Genomic DNA, 14,465 nt, shown 5'->3' with positions numbered 1-14,465 from the left:
CAGAATGTTGGTAACAAGACTGAAAGGGTCATGATCAATTCTGGAGCCTCTGACACCACCCACGTTGATTAGCCTGGCTTATTATCTGTATCAAGCGGCTGCCAAGTTTTCAATCATTTAACAATGAAGTAGATACTGTGGATATAACAGTGACCCAGACAGATGGACAGAACTACAACTACAACTACGACTTCTGGGTAGGCACCCCAAGGACAGAATGGGTACCTATCAGCTGCTGGCTGATCTAGCAATTGCTCAGCCTAAGAACACACTCACGCGTACACCTGCCAGCTTTCGGCCTTCTCTGGGGTGCATATGCTCTCGACCTTGGTCCGGCTCAGCTTGCTAAGCCTGGGGTGCTTGTTCTGCACCAAACCTCCTGCCACTGGAACAGCAGTGTGGACGATTACAGTGACAGCTGCTGGGCCCTCTGGGCAAGGAGGAACGACTGTGGCACACAGCCAGGTGATAAACTACACCCACCGTGCACGCAGGGCTTGTTTGCTGCTAAGGGGGCTTTGCTGTTGTTTACTTGTGACGCTCCAGGTAAGCAGTTCCCACCTGGCCTGACTTGGAGAGCGTGGAAGTTTCTCTGCTGTCGGCCCTGGCTGCCTTTTGGGGGTGAGGACGCTGTTGGGCAAGCACACGGGAATGTCCAATGGTGCTTTTCCATGTAGGACTTGACTGACGCTAAAGGGAGGGGAACAGATTGGGAGGAAACCTTAACGGGGTGCTCTGTGGAGTGAGGCAGATGTGCGCACATAAACACACCTGTTCTAGGGAGCACAAGGCAGTGAGGAGCTAAGCAAGGTAACGGGAACAAAGATAGAAGATACATGTCAGTCACAGAAAGCAAAATCTTTGGCAAATGAACCCACCTCTCTGGGCCAAGGCGTTCTGGCAAACAAAGGCAACTGCTTTATAGGAGCATGCACACGAAAGCACGTCAGAGAAGCAGCCCGTTGGGCATTAAGGCTACCCAGAGCAGTCTTTCTCAACTGGGTGACTTCACCTCCTGGGGACAGTTGGCAACGTCCGGACACATTCTTGGTTGTCTCATGAGGAGAGGTGCTACTGGCATTTAGTACGTAGAAGCCAGGGGTGCTGTAAACATCCTGCAATGTGTCATTCTCCCAATGGAGAATTTTGTGGCTCTAAAGTGTCACCAGTGTTGAAGGTGAGGAGCCCCGAGCTAGAGGAGCAGGCTTAGATCTGCATTTTAGGTGACATGGCAATCCCATGTACCCCCTCATCTGAAAAATGGGGACAAGGCCCGGGCTGCTCATCACACGACTTTGGGAAGCTCAAGCCCCAAACGCCCAAGAAAACGTTTTTGCAACAGGGCTCTTTCCCGAGCTCTTCTTAGTTTGAAGACTGCAGGTGACTGAAGCATCTGGCACAGTCACTGGCATATAGTAGGGGCTCAGTAAATTAAAAAGAAAATCATCATAGAAAAAAAAAAAAGGCCCACCTCCCCTCTCTGGACTGTTTTCTACACTTTCAAGGGCACCTTTTTTGCCTCTTCTATTAAGTTCTACACAGGCAGAGGTAGTGTTGTTAGGAGAGGCTGTGTTGAAAGCACCCTTGAATGACCAGGGATAGGACTGACCATCCCCAGGGGACACATGGCACAGGAGACTGGGAAGTTTTGCCGACTCTCAAGGGAGAGCCTTCAGCCCTGCACAGGGGTCCTGTACTCCCCGCTCCCACGTGGCAGGATCCAGGTGGCAGCCGCCCCAGGGTCTCGGCCCTCAGCTGCCTCTGCTCATCAGAGGTCAGCGTGCCCAAGCAGCTGTGCCACTTGTTGGCACTCAGCCTACGGAAACTGGACGCAGAGTGGGCAACTTGGTGGTGGGGGGGTGTGGGAGGGCCCCATACCGAGAGCGCTGCTTCATCCCTGCCCCCTCCCGGAGGCCTTCCCTGTGACCGGGCCTGTGAATGCTGCAGCGTGGGTACCAAGGGCATGATCCACCCTTGAACTTATCATCCATCTGAGAATGCCAGATGTATCCTTGAGATGTGAGGAGAGAGGGAGAATACGTCGCCAAGTGTGTGCAAGTGCTGGAGCAGACGGCAGATGCACTAAAAGCCAGAAGCCCAGAGGCAGAACGGAGAGTGGGCCGGGGCCTGGGCAGAGGAGCGAACACCAGGAGCCTCACTTTAGTGCTTCAAGATCCCCAGCAATCTTTGGACTGCTGTCTCGTTCCAAGGCCCTCACAGCCGGAGGGGCTCAGAGGCCATCTTGTCCAGACCTCCGAAGGGGAGGAGGAGACAGGCCGTGGTGGAGGCAGGTGTCCCGCCTCAGCCGCCAGCCCTCCGCCCACTATACGGCGGTGCTTCCTCATGCTCTCCCACCTCCGTGCCTATGAAGAAAGTGAGAAGATCCCGTCTTGGCACGTGGGGAAACTGAGGCAGAAAGGGCAGGCCGGGCTCGAGGCTGCAGTGACTGGGAGCTTCCAGTGTGGATCCTCCCACATGTCAGGCCTGGGAAAGAACAGGGCCCGCTTTGGGTCAGGAGAGGGGAAGGGGTGTCGTAGGCCAGCTTCTCTTGTGGGGGGCTGGGCACAGACAGGAAGCCCTTGGGAAGAGCCCTTAGGAGCTGGTCCCTTCCCCAGGCCTCCTGCCTTGTCCCCAGAGGCGTCTACTCTCCCCACCAAGGGCGATCTTGTCCCCCTACCACCACCCTCCACTCCCCCGGTTTCCTCTCTCCCTTCCTTCCCCTCCAGAACAAGCACGTGCCACATTGCCAGCACTTCCCAGGAAGTGTTTAATCCTCATAGAAGCTCAGGGAGGTGGGTTGGGGATCCCCTGCCCCCCCACCCAACACCCTAGAAGCTAGCCTCAAGATAGAGAGGAGCCCCTGGGAACCAGGCTCACCTTTCCTTTCCCTGTTCCCTCCCCTCCTACCACGAGAGGCCAGGTTCTCCAACAACTGCACTGGGCCATCCCACCTCCTGCTTTGCCTCAGTGCCCCCAGTGCCCTCCCTCAAGCCAGCATCTGGGCTCCTCCCCCAGGTGCTGCTGGTGCCCCAGGGTTTTTGCAGAAGGAAAGACACAAAGACAAGAGTTTGGTTCAGAAGAGGCTGAAAGAGGCCACCTGAGGGCGCTTCCACTGGGCGATGAGGGCCCCTCCGCCCCCCCTGTGGCTAGGGCCCCCCAGCAGTCGGCTCTCAGAGCCTGAAGTTTGGCAATTTCTCTGTTGTCCATTCCAGAAATCTCTCCTCAGACCCCATCAGTCACACAAGTGGGGAGGGGGCAATGTGCGACTTTAGGCTGCTGTCCCTGGCCAATGTTGTGGCAATGAGGGGAGGCTAAGGCTCCTAAATGCAGCCTGTCCTTTGGCAGGAGACGAAGGCCGGTCTTTGGCTGGAATGTAACTGGAGCAGGCACACTGGCTGGTGAAGGGGGCTGAGGGCTATCTCAGGGGTGGGGGAAAGGACAAATGCTCTCGTCTGCAGGGCTCAACCTCCCATACTGCTTGAGCCTTCCACTCCCAACCAAGCTCTCTCTCCCTGCCCTGGGCTGCAAATCAAGGCACATTAAAGGGAAGCAGCAGCCCCAGCTAAAGGCACTAGGAGAATCCCCGTACGTGCTTGCAGCAGGCAATAGCCAAGGAGGTCTGGACCACTGGCGCGGAGACTGCTAAGACAGTGGGGAGGGAGGCGAAGGAGACTTCAGTACAAGAGCCCTCTGAATGGCAGAGTCAGATCCTGGCACTGGCTGAGGAGAGGCCTTCCCCTCATTTCACTCTGGGTCTAGTACAGGAGCCTTGCAGGAACCAGGCTGGGAAGGTGACAGCGGCCGGCGCCCTGGCTGCCCTAGCTGCCCCTTCCACCCTGAGTTCAGAGACTTGGGGAAGACTGGCTCCCTGGCTCAGAGCCCCATCCTCTTCCCTCATATCCCACCAAGCCTCTTGGGGGAACAGAAGCACCAGGAAGCCCGGGAAAGGAGAAGTTAGGGGGCTGGGGCTGCCCTGGAGACCCTATCGCATTGGGCTCACCCCATCTGGGGACCTGCAGGGCAAGGCTGGCCCAGTGGAGGGAGGGGGTCTGGCATAAAGGAGAGCAGACATTAGTCAAGCTTCCACTTCATGTAAACAAGAAGGAGTGACCCCTGCCCGGCGGCGACAGTCTCACGGCGGTGGCGTGTGATTGTCTTGATGTGCTGCCGACTCTCACATCTGGGATTGAGGGTCCCTGAGGCCAGGATGGAGGCTGTTGGGCAGGAAGCAAGTAAGGGTCCGAAGTGCAAACTGGCGCAAGGTTTGACCTGTATTCTCCATAGGACAGGGCTGGGGCATCCACAGGTCCTGCCCACTGCTGGCCTGTGTGGCTCAGGAGATCACGCAATTGCTGGCCTTGGAAGGACTGGGATTCGTTTTGCCTGCAGAGACAAGGGACACAGGCGAAGGAGGACGTTAAGTGAAGCGCTCAGCAGACTCGCCTCCCACTCCTCTCCTGTGCACAGCTCAAGCCTCAAATTTGGGGGCTGGGGTCACTGTCTCCCTGCCAAGCTGCTGATCTGGAGTCAGTAGGGCCCCCCCACCCCCAGGAAAGCAAAAGGAAAGGTTCTCCCGGTCTGGTCGTCTCAGCTAGATTGTCACTGATTGGGATATCAAAGGGACCTGCCATCTCCTGACCTCAGCGGTGGGGGCGGGGGAAGGATCCAGAACCCTAATCCACAGCTACAGTCAATGACTTAAAAGTCTCTCCAAGAGGCAGTTTGCCAGAAGCTAATACTGTATGCAGCCTCACAGCTCACAAAGCACAACCCGTCGTTCTCTCAGGTAATCCCGCCTGGGCGGCTGCACTTGGAGAAGGTAGCATTAGCCCTGTCTTACAGCGAGGGACGGGGGGCCACCAGCTCCCGGAGTCAGTGAGCGCCGGCAGCCGCCACAGCCCTCCACATCCAGCGTCAGCTCCTGCCACTGAGCAGGCGTCCCGGGAAGGGGCCACCAGGGTCAGCAGGCTGACTGAGAGCCAGGTACCGTGGCACAGACCACACGTTCAGGGGGGTGGTTTTGAGAACAGAGGATAAGGGAGCGCACTTCACCGAGGGGAAAGGGGGAGAGAACGCTGTTTTTCTCCTGGCCAGAGAAGCCCGTTTCTCCCAGCCCCCTTCCAGCCATTTTTGCTTCCTTTACAATCCCAAGCAGAGAGGCCTGGGGCTCCTTTGGCTGGATCCCTGCTGTGGGAGCTGCGGGGGAAGCCCTGGCCTCCGAGGTGGCCTCTGTCCTCAGGGGCGCTGGCTGTCTTCCTCCCAGGTGGGAGCTGCTGAGTTATTTCCTGCCGGTCCCTCTCTACACTGCGAGGGTCACCTCCCCTGCGTGCACACCACCTTCCCAGATCACTCCAGCTGTGAATTTAATTAAGGTGGCGGCTGCCTCCTCTCTGGGCCATTAGCAAGGGAGACACTGAACAGGTTCGACTGCAGCAAACCCCCCCCCCCCCCCCGCCCCCAGGCTAACCACCACCTGGTCTGTGTGGACTGGACTCACTCCTCAGGACTTGCTACAGGTCCTGCCTGGCCTCCTTGGGGACCAAGCCTGAGGCGTTTAAGGCTTAGAGGAGGAGGGAGGGGAGCAGGACGACTGTGCCGCCCCCTCCCTGAGGGCTCCAAGGGTCAAGGAGCATGGGTCATCTTCCGAGCCAGGCCGTGTCTGATGCAGCTCTGCCCAAGTGATTACTGCTGCTGTCCCGCAGTCCCCTTGCTGCGGCAATGGACACAGCCATCCCGGCTTCCTCTCTGCAGTGGCTTGTTTTATGTGCTTGGCCTACTGAGCAGATGCTGAGTTCCTCCCCTGAGGCAGCAGCATTTTAGAGGCAGGTAAGTGGATCGATCCCTGCATCAGGAAGCAGGGGCACGAGTATGGCTTAGAGGAGCCTGCTTCCTAAGACTGAGCTCTGCCCCCGCTCCTGCCCTCCTGCTCAGAGAAGCCGGGAGCGGCAGGGCCGACAGCCCAAGTTTGCCTGGGTGTGCTTCCCACTCGTTCCAGAAAGCTGACAGATGCCTGCAGAGGTTCTTTGGACACAGGATTCATCCGCATGCCTCGGACAGAGAAATTGGTTTGAGGGCGAAGTCTCTGTGTTCCGTCATTCCTTCAGTGTCATTCCTTCAGTGTCATTCCTTCAGTGCCCATTGACTAAGAGCCCACCATGTGCAGGTGTTCGGCGAGACTGGGGAGAATCAGACCTGCTCAGCTTCACAGGGAAGAAAACATGAACGGCCATGGGCAGCCCAAAGGGAAGGTCAAACTTCAAAGGGAGATAACACTGTAGTAAGACTGAAAGTAGGTGTGGGGGAGGAGGAGGCACCTGGGGCACCAGCCAAGGACCCGTGGGCTCTACCTCCCTATGGGTTTCAGGACTTCATATTCCCCTTTTCTGGAAGATTCGTCTTCTGGATGTCCACACAGCTGTCTCCCTCCCTTCATTCAAGTCTCTGTTCAAATACCCCTTTGTCCCTTTGTCCGAGAGGCCTTCCCAATGACCCTTTATGAAAGGGTCATTGCCCTCCTCTGCCCCTCTCTTTCTAGTACGGTATTCACTCCGTAAGGGCAGGGACTTTGCTTGTTTTGTTCACTGTTGTACCAGGAACTTAGAGCAGCGCTTGGCACACAGCAGACATTGCGTAGATATGTACTTGTTGAGTAAAATGTATGACCAGGCAGCGGCAAGCTACTTAAAGGTTCAGACCAATACTAACAATAATAGCGGCATCAATAGATACTGACCGGGTGAGGTACATGCCCTCACTCACCTAGATGGTGATGAAAGCCCTGGCTAGGCCCAAGAGAACCCGGAGGGGCATAGGGATTATGGCATATGCCAGTGAGAATAAGGATGCTTGCCTCTTTTCCAGAACTGAGCAGGATCAGTTCCTCGAAGGATGCTCACCTGGCTCCCCTCACCTTGCTGTGTGGTTGGGGCCCCGGCTGGTAACCAAGCTTGGGTTTATCAAATCAGACCTTCAGCAGAAGCTGGGGCATGACCCATGCGCCTCAAGAGTGACACTGAATTCTGAAACTCTGTCTTCATAAGACGGCTCTTGAGTAGACTTATCCTGGAACTGGAGGCCCACAGGCCCCTTATGGAGCTCGGAACCCCAGAAGCACTTTCCCAACCTTCTATCTTGGACAGGGGCCCAGATTTCCCAGAGAGATATCTGAGACCTCGAGCTCCTGGGGGCGACACAGAAGAGCCTGAAGTCCCAAATCCAGGAGCCCAGCAGCCACAGCACTAGGAACCAGACCACATTGCCAGCTATGGTGGCTCCCCCATGCATGAATCACGGGAATCGAGGAGAGTTCTAGAAATGCAACTGTTGCTGCAGTCACCTCAGAGAACTCTGGGAAAAGCGCGGGCAAGAGGACTTTGGAAGTTGGTGACCTAGAGGCACTCTGGGCTGTAAATGGCCACTCTCTTCTTCCTCTCCACTGGTGGGATACCAGGGGGACAATCCATTGTGTAAGAAGCCTCTGGCCCCTTCCAAAACATCTTTAAAGATGTAGGGAAATGGCACTAACCCTAACTTTCCAGAGATAACCAGGATGCTTTGTGCAAGGCCCTGGGAGGCAAGAGATCACAATGCCCTTTCTCACTGCATGACCATGGACATAGAGGCTTGCCTCTCTGCACCTCCTGTCTGGGAAACGATGTCATCAGGCAGGATGGTTGTGAATTCTGTGTGAAGGCACTTAGCATGTATCCACCCAGCATCTGCTCAGGGAACGTCTGTGCCTTTCTTCCCTTAACCATGGTCAAGAGTGTTGGCCATTTCCCAATGATCTTCCTGGAGGGGCTGGGAGTGGCCCCAGGACATCACCTGGAACTTCTTCTCCTAGGCTGGTAGCCTCATGAGAGCAGGGCTTTGTCCAAGTGTCATCATAATCTGCTGCTCTGGGGACTCCCCACATGGACCCAGGACACTTGTTTAAAATGCAGATTCCTGAGCCCAGGCCAGTGGTAGACTCCTATGTTGTCGTTGTTGTTGTTTTTGAGAGACAGACAGAGTATTAGTGGGGGAGGGACACAGATAGAGGGAGACACAGAATCTGAAGAAGGCTCCAGGTGCTGAGCTGTCAGCACAGAGCCTGAAGTGGGGCTCGAACTTGTGAACCATGAAATCATGACCTGAGGCGAAGTTGGATTCTCAATCGACTGAGCCACCCAGGTACCCCTCCTCACTGGGTTTTAGTAAGGCTCTCCAGTGAATGCTGCTCCCTGAGATTGGGATCTCTGCCCAGAGGGCCTGTCCCAAGCTCCTGGATGGACACTGGTGGCAGGCTTGGGAAAAGGTGCTAAGTGCATCCAGCACAGAAACAAGGTCTCAGCTGAGAGAAAAACCAGAAGGAAAAGCAGTTTAGCTTCCACCAGTAGAGGGCGCAATGAGCCTTCTCACCACGAGGCAAGGGGGTGGGGGCTGCAACCCCATGTACCCCCCCACCTGGATCCCCAGACCTAAAGGAAGGAATTTCCAAAGGTTCTCCCAAGGGCCACACTTGGGCTTGCAAACATTTGCATGCTGTTTGACAACTATATACTTCACCAAGCAATTTTACAGGCTGCCAGCACTTAGCTTTCTATTTTTCTCTTCCACCCACCCTGTCCATCAGCTCAGGCTCTCCCTTGACAAGAGGGTGGCAGGGAGAGAGCAGACAGTCAGAATCAGGAGCTCAAAGGGACCTCAGAAACCCTCCCTGGCTCAACTCCTCCTCTTCTCGAACAGGAAACCGCCCCAGGGAGGGGAAAGGATATGTCCAGGGCATGGGGAGCAAAGTACTGGGAGCTGAGATCCCACATTGATATCTATTCTGATGATGTTCTGCATGTTCACTGTAGGAAAAGGATCCTTTCCTTAGATGAGGGCCCTAAGCTAAAGTGATTCCCTCCCAGGTGACGTTCCGAGAGTACTGAAATTACTAGTCCCAACCTTGGGGGCCCCATGCCGTCAGGAACACCACCCTCCGGCGCACAGAGTCCTAGTGACTTAGCTTCTGCCTGAGACGAGGCACTAGGACAGTCCAGATGCAGCCAAACATTTGGGAGGCTGGAGGCCAATAAAAGGGCCTTTGGGGAGAGGAGTCCGGCTTCTCGCCTCTGCCTTTGAGGGAAGCAAGCAGCAGGGAGAGGAAAGGTCTCATTAGCAACCTGAATTTCAGGCCCTTGGGAACTGGATACTCAGCCAGGTGGGCAGAGGCTGGGCTGCGGGAGGCCAGTCTGGATTTCTTCTGAAGGACAGAGAAGGACCGGCGTGATCCTCCGGGCATCCCTGGGGCCTTCCTGACCATGTGCCGTGTGTCGGGCACTCAGGAGAGGAGCTTCCCCAGGGTGCACTTGCACGTGCTCGGCTGGCTCCCGGGCACCGCGTGCAAACACTCAGAGGGCAGCAGCAGTGACCGTCTAAGTCTCCAAGCAGGGGAACTGGCTGCTGAGACTTAGGAAAGGCAGCAGGGAGGAAACGCAACGGGCCTTGCGTTTCTATGGAAACGGCACCTCAGGGTGAGGGGCTGAAGGGAGAGGAAGCTTCAGCTTCACCTCCAGCTTCATCTCCAGTTAGGACTTGGGAAATGGCCCTTTTGTGCTGGGCTTGCCCCTCCTTCTCCCTTCCCTGCCAGGTGTTCACCATGGCAACCCTCCCTCTAAACAAGAGGTGCAAAGCAGCAAAGCATCTGGTGTTGGGGGCGCCGGGGAGCCCAGGAGGGAATGGGATGGGGGGGGCAGCCACCCCTCCCTGACAGGACACGGGCCCTGGCCTGGGTTTGAGTCCTGGCCCCACTACCACTTACTGTGCCCTGGGACCACCTAATTCACCTGTCCGAGCTTCCGCCAGCCCCCTCTGTGGTTGTTGTGAGGGCCAAGGAGAGGGAAAGCATCTAGCGAGGGGCCTGGCACATGCAGGTGCCCCATAAATGCTTCCCAGCCAAGTGGAAGTATGGCACTGGCGTTCCTGCTGTGCCCCAAATTTGTAGGGACTCCCGGGCCTGTCTTAACTTTAAGAACCACAGACTGAGTGTCATTTTCTGTAGCAGGGCAGGGGAATCAGCAGAGGGGAAGATAGCTGTGACTCTTACGCTGAAGCCACAAACAGGTCAAAGCTGGGGGTGTGGGGGGCACAGGAGTCCTGGAGGCACTCGGGCCGCCCAGGGCAAGGTCCCACCATCAGCTACCTGGCCAGGTGGGAGGCCAGGCTCACTGCTGCAGTGAGAAATCCCGGCCACAGGAGAAATCCCAACACGGAGCCCCCTTCGACTCAAAGACGCTGCCACGAGAAAAGGTACCAGCAGCGGTCCCGGCTGTCACCACCAGCCTCTGGAAAGGCCATACCGGAGACTGCTCTGGAGAAAGATAAAGGCCCAGACCTCTAGGGGATCCCAGAGAGACACTGCCAGCAGGAACGATCTCTCCCAAATGCAAGCAGCATGGCAAACACCACTAATCAAATAAGCACAGGGAAGAACCAAGTCAAACTGCTTAAAACAGAAAGGAGGAAAGTGGGTCAGAGCATTGGTGGGGCACAGGGAGGGCGGGGTGTGTCTGCCCAGGTTGGATCGCGAGGACAGGTGATCTGGCAAGGAACACATTTTCGAGAACGAGTCCTAGACTCAGAGGCAGAGGTCAGGCGTGGGTCAGGCCACTCAGCTGCGTCGTGCCTGCTTCTTCCCTGACAGAGGAGAAAGTTGCCGAGCCTCCAGTACTAGAAACGCCAGCTCTCAGACTACTCCACGTGCGGCACTGCTCTGAGCACTTTGTCCTCAGAACGGCTGAGTGAGGCAGGTGCCCTCCCGGCTTTTAGACAAGAGGACGTGACCCCGGGCCCGTGGTGGTAGGCTCGCCATCACAAGGCAGAGAAAGGCCAGGGCCGGGTGGGAACTGAGGACCGTCTTGGCCTCAGAGCTCCCGCTCTCTGCATGCAGCAAGCTGCCTTTCCGCAGATGGGAGGCGCCGCTCCTGGACGAGGCCCGGAGGCCCGGGGAGCACCGGGCACAGGGCAGAGGGCAGAGGGCTCACCTGAGATGTCAGCGCTGGAGCCCTCGTTGGACTTCTTCCCCGGCACAAACTCCACTTCCGCAAAGGTCTCGGTGGAGAGGGAGCTGGCTGTGCCATTGGGTGCCGCGGGCCTCTTGGCCCGGCGACTGAAGAACCTGTTGCTAAAGCGCTTGCCCTCCTTGGCCGGAGTGGCCTCCCCGTTGGCGGCTTCTCCCTTGCCGTTTCGGACAAGCGCCTCGCGGGGTTTGGGCTTCGGGTCCGTGTGCAGGTGGGAGATCGCCCTGCCGTCCTTCCGAATCAGCTCTCCAGAGGGAACGGGCTCCACGGGGGGCAGCACCTGCTCCAGCGTGACCAGGTCACTCAGGAAGCTCTCCAGGCGCCGGGCCGCCTCGCCGCCTCTGCTGCCCTCCTCCTGCCCCTCGGGGTCGCCCCTGGCATCCTGCTGCTGCCGGGCGGCCCAGCGCATCATCTCGCCCGGCGGATGGCGGCTGCCTACCACCAGGGCGTACTTGGGGTTGATCAGCTTGCGAGCCACGGTGGAGGAGTAGTTGGGGCCGAGCCTCCCGGCACCTCCCGCCAGGCTCAGCTCCTGGTACAAGTTCACCTCCTCAGAGATGGCATACAGCTCCCGGAACTCCAAGTCAAAGGGCTCCACGTTCTGCCCTGTCAGGAGGAGGAGAAGGTTCCTGTCCACGTAGGAGGAGCTCCAGGTGAACCTGGGAACGTGGGGACAGAAAAACACGACATGTGGGCCCAGCCCGTGGCCTCGCCCTGCCAGCAGCCCCTTGGCAGTCCCTCTCAACACCCCACTGCCCCTGCCCCAACCTGATCTACCGCTGAGGCCAGATGCCTTGCTGGCCGGTGGGAGACAGCTCCTGGCCTTCTCGCTGGGGTGCTCTCCCTCTACCGACCCACATCCTTCCTCCCTCTTTTCCAGGTCTTGGCCTCAAATGCAGAAAGCAGGCAAGGGCATGGGAAGTCAGGCCTGGATTCCAACCTGGTTTCTTTTTTTTTTTCCTAGATACATATTATTTATTTAATCATTTAATTATTTAATTACCTATCTATCTATTTATATTTTAAAGTTTATATCCAAGTTAGTTAGCATATAGTGCAATAATGATTTCAGGAGATTTCTGTGATTCACCCCCTACATATAACACCCAGTACTCATCCCAACAAGTGTCCTTAATGCCCCTTACCCATTTAGCCCATTCCCCCCGCATACAACCCTCCAGCAACCCTCAGTTTTTTCTCTATATTTAAGAGTCTCTTGGGGCGCCTGGGTGGCTCAGTCGGTTGAGCGCCCGACTTCAGCTCAGGTCACGATCTCGCGGTCTGTGAGTTCGAGCCCCGCGTCGGGCTCTGGGCTGATGGCTCAGAGCCTGGAGCCTGCTTCAGATTCTGTGTCTCCCTCTCTCTCTGCCCCTCCCCCGTTCATGCTCTGTCTCTCTCTGTCTCAAAAATAAACGTTAAAAAAAAAAATTAAAAAAAAAAAAGAGTCTCTTATGTTTTATCCCCCTCCCTGTTTTTATATTCTTTTTGCTTACCTTCCCTTATGTTTATCTGTTTTGTACCTTAAATTCCACATATGAGTGAAGTCGTATATTTGTCTTTTTCTCACTAATTTTGCTTAGCATAATACCCTCTAGTTCCATCTACATAGTTGCAAATGGCAAGATTTCATTCTTTTTGATTGCTGAGTAATATTCCATTGTATATATATACACACCACATCTTCTTTATCTACTCATCTGTTGATGGACTTTTGGGCTCTTTCCATACTTGGCTATTGTCGATAGGGCTGCTATAAATATTGGGGTGCACCTGCCCCTTTGAAACCACACAACTGTATCCCTTGGATAAATACCTAACAGTGCAATTGCTGGGTCATAGGGTAGTTCTATCTTTAACTTTTTGGAGGAATCTCCATACTGTTTTCCAGGGTGGCTACACCAGTTTGCATTCCCACCAACCTGGTTTGTACCCTTGTATGCCTTGTAACGTGGGGCTCATAGGACATACAGTCACAAAGGTACTGTGAGGCTCAGGTGTGATACCATGTAGAAAACATTTAGTTCAGTCCCTGGCACACACATTTTAATAAGTGATAATGGAGCTGCTGCTATTGTTAATATCATTCCAATAATTCCATTATTGGCTCCTCTCTAGGTTTTTAGAGCACTTAATGTCTGCAAACCACTACACTTTAACCATGTAAGAGGACTTATGACATTTGTTGATTGTTTCCTGTGCCCAGGTCTCTTTCCTCACCCAGATTTTAGTACACTTGGAGGGCAAAGACTGCTGAGATATAGTCTCTCGTGTTCCTGGTAATTTATTTCTGAATCAGAATTTGGGAGACATTGCCTCCACACCATACCCTTACCTTTTTTTTTTTTTTTTTTGGCATGTGAAAAGTAAAAAAAACCATTTTTTTAATGTTTATGTATTTTTGAGAGAGAGAGAGAGAGAGAGAGCGAGCATGAGCAGGGGAGGGGCAGAGAGAGAGGGAGACACAGAATCAGAAGAACTCCAGGCTCTGAGCTGTCAGCACAGAGCCTGATGTGGGGCTTGAATTCACGAGTGGTGAGATCATGACCTGAGCCATAGTCAGACGCTCAACCAACTGAGCCACCCAGGTACCCCCTGTGAAAATTTATTATTGTCCTGTTTTCACTAGCAGGACTTACGATCTTGGTCTTTCCTACTTGCCTTTGTATAAAGGCCAAAAGAGAGACAGTGGCTACTTTGACGACCTTAAAGTGAACACCAGGAAGGTCACCGACAGCATGACCTTTGTGACCAAATCCAGCAACCAGAACCTCATCGTTTTCCTCAATAAAATTCAAACAACTACCACTGGGCACAAAGGCTGTGATTTTTTTTTTTTTTTTTTTTTTGCCATTCTTGACCAAATGGACCCTGACATACTTCCTGATGGCAGAATTTGGCTACTTGGCTTCAACCCTTACTTTTCCCAGTACGATTCCCTTTACATGGGAAGCACCTGCAAAGGCTTGGCCTTCAGGGCTGTGCCCAAGTGGGCTTCTTTGTCCTGTTCACAATGTCACTTCTGATCTCCATTGGTGGCTATGGAGCTTTCTGGCAGAATGCAGACTGCAACGTTTACCCATCCTGCTGGTACCACGGGCCTGGGCAAAAGAGACCACACCCTCACATTTCTTTCCCAGATCTGGTCCATTCTGCTTCCTACTTGTCCCAACAACTAGCCTCAAAATGCAACCCGTTGCTGTGGACCATGAAAGGCAGACCGTTCTTGATGCCCAGTAAGAGTTGACCCTCTTTTTGGAATAATCCGGTATCCAGAAATTTTGAAGGAAGGGACTGGCCAGGAGGCTCTTGTCATTAGATCAGACAATATGTCTTAAACCCATGACTATGGAGACTCCAGCCCAGTCTTCCACATTGTATATTTGTTACACAAAAAAAGACCTCCTGGATCATTCTGTCTTG

General features: G+C 54.8%; 1 protein-coding gene and 1 pseudogene across 1 annotated transcript in view; both read right to left on the bottom strand.

The window, feature by feature from the left end:
• Positions 1–2,739: 2,739 nt before the first annotated feature.
• Positions 2,740–14,465, bottom strand: part of FAM83F (family with sequence similarity 83 member F) — a 34,563-nt gene continuing 22,837 nt past the window's right edge. The window contains exons 4-5 of the mRNA XM_019446955.2: positions 11,010–11,704; positions 2,740–4,383 (exon numbers count right to left, since the gene is read on the bottom strand). Coding sequence (XP_019302500.2) covers positions 4,334–4,383; positions 11,010–11,704 — 745 coding nt within the window. The 3' untranslated portion in view covers positions 2,740–4,333. The remainder of the gene's footprint in view (positions 4,384–11,009; positions 11,705–14,465) is intronic.
• On the bottom strand, positions 13,678–14,449 carry LOC128774964 (40S ribosomal protein S23-like; annotated as a pseudogene).

Source organism: Panthera pardus, unplaced genomic scaffold, assembly GCF_024362965.1.
Source record: "Panthera pardus isolate Hobbes unplaced genomic scaffold, ASM2436296v1 HiC_scaffold_6, whole genome shotgun sequence".
NCBI classification, from domain to species: Eukaryota; Metazoa; Chordata; class Mammalia; order Carnivora; family Felidae; genus Panthera; species Panthera pardus.
Note: the sequence above shows the minus strand (reverse complement) of the source record. Positions and strands in the feature narration are given on the sequence as shown.